Source organism: Sphaeramia orbicularis, chromosome 6 (genome assembly GCF_902148855.1).
Source record: "Sphaeramia orbicularis chromosome 6, fSphaOr1.1, whole genome shotgun sequence".
Classification (NCBI taxonomy): domain Eukaryota; kingdom Metazoa; phylum Chordata; class Actinopteri; order Kurtiformes; family Apogonidae; genus Sphaeramia; species Sphaeramia orbicularis.
The window spans coordinates 55584923-55590922 of NC_043962.1; the positions used below are offsets into that span (position 1 = coordinate 55584923).

At 41.2% G+C, this 6000-nt stretch overlaps 1 protein-coding gene across 1 annotated transcript in view; it reads left to right on the top strand.

Annotated features, from left to right (window-relative positions):
* The window catches only part of slc6a15 (solute carrier family 6 member 15), a 63824-nt gene extending 59146 nt beyond the window's left edge, over window positions 1-4678 (top strand). The window contains exons 10-12 of the mRNA XM_030136110.1: window positions 993-1152; window positions 2631-2793; window positions 4132-4678. Of these exons, the coding sequence (XP_029991970.1) occupies window positions 993-1152; window positions 2631-2793; window positions 4132-4518 (710 nt within the window). The 3' untranslated portion in view covers window positions 4519-4678. The remainder of the gene's footprint in view (window positions 1-992; window positions 1153-2630; window positions 2794-4131) is intronic.
* Window positions 4679-6000: the final 1322 nt, after the last annotated feature.

A 6000-nucleotide genomic window follows, 5' to 3' on the forward strand; every position in this document is an offset into this window, starting at 1 on the left:
GAGGCCTTTCCAGTGACACCACAAGACTGTCATTAACCCTTTCATGTATGACGTCCACATTTATGGATACATAGTTTAAGCTCACTTTCCAAAGGGTTATAAAGGCAATATTCTCCAAACCACATGGGGGCAGTCTGATAGACCCAAAGCAATACAATAAAAAAGTATCATTTTAGTTTTAGAATTTGGACTGCTCTGTGATCTTCTAAAGTTAACCTCCTAAGACCCAGCTATGGTTTTCTGTCCATGTTTGTGAACAAGTTTCACAGCCTTATACAAAAAAACAAACAAACAATAAATGAAAACTGTCCATCGCAAAGGACATTCCATAGAAAAAATGCATCTGAAAAAACTGTTGCATCAAGATGTTTCTAATATAGTCAATTATTTAACTAAAAAAAGCCAAAATGTGTACTTTCCTGGGTCTCAAGAGGTTAAATATCTTCTTAATAAATCCATATTTTAAAAAAAATCAAAATGCATTTCAACTTTAGCTTAATTGTGAGTAATAAAAGCAACCTAAAAAAATCTAGATCATTTTTTTCATAATTCATGTATGAAATGGTTAATAAGGAGGGAGGAAGAACTGTGATAATTTTGAAAAGGAATTACCAATTTGTTAGACATGTTTGTGTTATATTGTTTTCATTTGTTCAAAAATAGTAATATTTGAGCATTGAGACCTGGTGGATCAAATATGATACAAAACTGAAAGTCATCCATGGAAATTGATATTTGAAAAAATAAAAGTTTTTGGTTCAGAAGGACCAATAAAGGCTCCAGTTTCAAAGAACTGGAATTTTCTGTAAATGATTGAATGGTTCAGGCTTTGCAGGGTTAAGGAAGGTTAAATACAGACAGATCCATCTGGGAACGGCTCCAGTAACACTGGGTCTTTATGGGTTAATGTTAAAACCAATCCTTTGAGGAGTTGTTGTAAGTTAAAGCTGGACCTCTGACCATCTCATCTTCTTCTGACTGGTCTTCTGCAGTGGGATGCTGCGTGCTGGCCTTCTCCATCGGCCTCCTGTTTGTTCAGCGCTCAGGGAACTACTTCGTGGCCATGTTCGACGACTACTCGGCGACGCTGCCTCTGCTCATAGTCGTCATCCTGGAGAACGTGGCCATCGCCTGGGTCTACGGCATCGATAAGTACGTTACCATCATCTGCAGTGCTCACCAATTCACTATTCACTAACCTGCCGTTATGTCCAAAAATGCAACACTTGCAATTGCCAATATTTTACTATTCACATGTTTATTTCTGTTTTTACATTGGAATAACAAACCAAATCAGAGCAAAGTCCAACATGACTTTCACATAGGAATAAAAAAAATGCACTGGACAAAATTATTGGCAAAATTGTGAGAAATAATTTTAAAAATATAAATTTCAAGCATGGGATACACCTGTAGGTTGTATTTAGACCTACCTGTGGCAAGTAAAAGTAATGTTGTTTCAATGTAAAAAAAATAAATAAATGAATGTGAATGTGAAAACCAAAACATGTGCAACTGTGTCAATTTTCTGGGAGAAGTATTGCATTTTTGGACATAATAGCAGGTGCTGATATTTTTGACCATGACTATATATATATATATATATATATATATATATATATATATATATATATATATATATATATATATGCTTATATCTTAGAAAAGCATTTTTTTTTGCTTTTTAACCCTTTCATGCATAGTGGTCACTAAAGTGGACAGCTGTTCTCCAGCTGTTCTCTTGTATATTCATGGATTTTATTGTTTTAGTTCCACATCAGCCAACACAGTGGACACTTATGCACCATCCCATACACTGCAATTCATACCATTACTGTAAAATTAAAAAAAAAAAAAAAGCTAAATTCAGTTCTTCCATTTTTAACCCTTTGATGCATGAATTATAAGAACCTTAGTCAAGATTTTTTTTTCTTGAGTGTTTTTATTCCTCTTTAGGCATGAAAAAAACAATGTGATTGAAATTTTGTTAATGAACCTATTTTTTATAGAGTTTAATGTCCTCTCAGCTGGACACTGCGTTTAATTTTTGAAGCAAAGAAACGTGTATTTAAAACACAATAATAGAAAGTGGCGTACTGTGTGAAAACTATGAAATAAAAACATTTTTCATGCAGCTAATCGGATGTTTTCTCACATGTTAGCATACACTTCATGGAGATAATATGCAAAAAAAAAAACCCTATTTGTTTAAAAAAACTGCTAATTACAGTCTAATAACAACTAGCAATTGATTTACACTCAAACATGTTAGTGCAGATCAGGTTTATTAAGAACAGTAGAGTTACAGTAATGGTGTGAATGTATGGGATGGTGCATAAGCGTCCACTGTGTTGGCTGATATGCAAATAAAATGACAAAACCCATGAATATAGAAGAGAACAGCTGGAGAAGAACTGTCTATTGCAGTGAGCGCTGTGCATGAAAGGGTTAAACACCTGCAGAAACACTGTGTTGATCATTGTTTCTGTTGTTTTCGAGTCTGTCATAGTAGATTCTATTTTTACCATCAGTGTGTTTGTTGGATGTACGTCATCAAACGGTGGTAAATGTGAGCGTTCCAAACATGTGATGTGTCCTCCTGCTGTGTGCTTGTGTCGTCTGTGTCTCAGGTTCTTTGAAGACCTGAAGGACATGCTGGGCTTCACCCCGTTCCGCTTCTACTACTACATGTGGAAGTACATCACACCCATCCTGCTGCTGGTGCTGCTGGGCTCCAGCCTCATCCAGCTGACCATGACGCCGCCCAGCTACAGCGCCTGGATACAGGAAGAGGTGAGTCGGCGCCTCCGGGGACTAATGGGATCAATGGGGCTGGAAGTCCTCCTGTCCGCCGACTGGAACCAGTAAAAAGCAAACCAAAGGCTTCAAAGTCAACCAAGGAACAACATGCGTTCGGGCGTCTTAACCCTCGGACAATCGACAGGATGTGCGCTCGCCAACGCACATTCAAAGCTGTTTGATCAGATCAAGAGTAGAGTCGTTTTCGAACGTTCAGTAAATGGAGGAAAAGCCAAATGAGGACTGGACACCTGATAGATGATTATCTTATTGAACTTTGGGAAGGATTGTTACCTCCGCCAGGAGGTATTGGGATCACTTTGCTTTGTGTGTTTGTTTGTTTGTTTGTTTGTTTGTTTGTTAGCAACTTTACGGGAAAACTATTCCAACCATCTTTCCCAAATCTTCCCCACAGATAGGCCTAGGCTCTGGGACCAACCCATTCAATTTTGGGCCAAGTAGGCCAAAGTTCAAGGTCACAGCAACGTCACAAAATCTACAATTTTTCCTATCTGTCATCATGGAGCAATTTTCAAAAATTCATAAAAAATTCAAAACAACTCCGATTAGCCTCCAATTTGATCCACCTGTAGCTTAGAACAATTGCTTGTATCTGGCACAAAACTGTCTACATCCACTGTGGAATGTGGACTCTGTGGACATTTACATTTAACCTTGAAAATCCCATTCACCACACATTTAAAATTAGAACTCAACAAATATTGATTGGAATTTAATACAAGAAAAGCACTCAGAGAGCGCAGACCTCCGCCAAGACACATCTGCCACCCCCGATAAATTTCATCATTTCTTCCTTGTGCCAGTATCAACATTTCCTGAAAATTTCATGAAAATCCGTCCATAACTTTTTGAGTTATCTTGCTGACAACAAACAAACAAACAAACACACAAAGCAAAGTGATCACAACACCTCCTGGTGGAGGTAAGAACTGGACAAACACATGACTGGTACCAAGCTTCAACTTGTTCTGCTGTATGGAACAACCTGGAAACTGTTTGACTGAAAAGAAACAGTCGATCCACACATGCACACTGTTCGGGGGGCTTGGCGGAGGTTTGCGTTCTCTGAACACTTGTTAATTATGGGATGGCTCAGAGCAAGTGTATCATTTTTGTGCATTTCTCTGAGGTCATCATTAGGTCCATCCTGTGGGTAAAAATGTCTACATTTACCTTTTATTATTGGGTCTAAAAAGATGGAAAAGCGACAGATACTAAAATAGAAGCACCCAGACACAACATTTAAAGGGATTAAGCCACGACAGACTCCAGTTTCCATGACCTGATGTCTTCTGTTTCGCTCTCCTCCAGGCGAAGGAGCAGACGCTGCGCTTCCCTCCCTGGGGCATCGTGGTCTGCATCTCCCTGGTGGTCATGGCCGTCCTGCCGGTGCCCGTGGTCTTCGCTCTGCGCTTCTTCAACATCATCGACGACAGCGCCGGCGGCCTTTCCACCGTCTCTTACAAGAAGGGGCGCATCATCAAGGAGAGCGCCCGGCCGGGGGAGGACGACGACGCCAGCCTGATCCAGGGGAAATCCCCCAGCGAGGCGCCTTCGCCGATGCCCGGCAACAGCATCTACCGTAAGCAGAGCGGCGGCGGCGGCGGCAGCCCTGATGCGGACACTGCACCCAACGGCCGTTACGGTATCGGTTACCTGATGGCCGACATGCCGGACATGCCTGAGTCGGACTTATAGAATGACTTTAAGAGCACCGGCTCCTCCACCCCCCCACCCCTGTGTGTGCATTTAGTTGGCCGTATCATCCATGTATATTTCACCTGTAATGTATATTCTCTGTAGATATGGTAGCTGCTCTTCTTTGTCGTCTCTGAACCTTATATGACTGTTGACCCTTCTGAAGGTGTTGGAACACGTCGTCCTCTTCGCTCTCGTCACATGTCGTTCAGCCCAGACTGAGCTCAGTAAATGGCGTTGTATGTTCTTATGGCATTAGGCGTGTTATACGTGCTATATGTACGCATTTTCGACCTTTCACGTGTTATTCGGCGCTATTTGATCGCGTGTCAATTTACGCCAAGTTCTCCGGTTCACGTACCCCTAACCCTCAGTGCGTGGTATTTGACGCATCCATTCAGGTTGGACAGGGGATGATAACGGTGGGAACATACACGTGGAAACTTATAACGTGCACAGATCAGGGCTGGGTATCATGGCCTATTTCCATAATCGATTCGACTTCGATTCATGAGGTTCTGAATCGATTAATCACGATTCGATTCGATTCAATCCAGTATCGATTCGATTCAGTATTAATTGATTGATTCAGATTAATTTAGTGATAACAAAGTACAATTCCGAGTTGTAACCTGATTATTTGAGTACCGCAGTCATGCAACACATGAATACTGGTATCAATATTGATATTACAAAGGAAATAAATCTGACATTTCAGCAGAAGGAGCTGAATCTGAATGGGACAGAAACATGTCCATGTTTCTACAGTGGTTCTGAACGGACTTCTCCGTCATCTTTATTGTGTTTTATGGCTGGTGGCTTCCACTTACTGGAGCGGGGGGGTAGCGTAGCGGTCGGACATTGTCGCTTTACTATTCCTCTAACTCCACACTCAGCCACAGGTGATAGTTTGGATCCAAGTTAATATTCCAAGAACGACCGGCTTCCACGACTCACCTCAGAGAACCTCCGGGCGGCCAGTTCCTTCACACTGTGGGTTTGAGTTTGAGGCCAGGAGGACCTCCAGCGGAGGGGGTTTCCCCACCCTTCCCCAGGTGTTCGCAAGACGGAGCCGGCTGTGCTTCCACATACTCCCGGTCCTGCTCTGAAAAATCGTTCTCATCCACTATTAATCAATTACGCAAAATTAAAATGAAATCAATCTAAGATCAATCAAATCAATTTTTTCGCCCAGCCCTAGTACAGATAACATGCTGATTAAAAGTGGCGTGTACATGTACGTAACTCATGATATCACGTTGCTCAGCTGCATCCCAAACTCATCTCCAGCCTGTTCAAGCTGCTGTTCCACATGCAAAAAAAAAAAAAAAAAAAAAACTCATTTAACGAGCGCTGAAGTCTGCAAAACTTAGATATTTACCAAGATCCCTCGAGAATTTACTGAAACACATAATAACACGTTAGTGGTAAAACAAACAGATGTAAAAACAGTATTAATAGGACAGTCTGTTCACAGGTCAG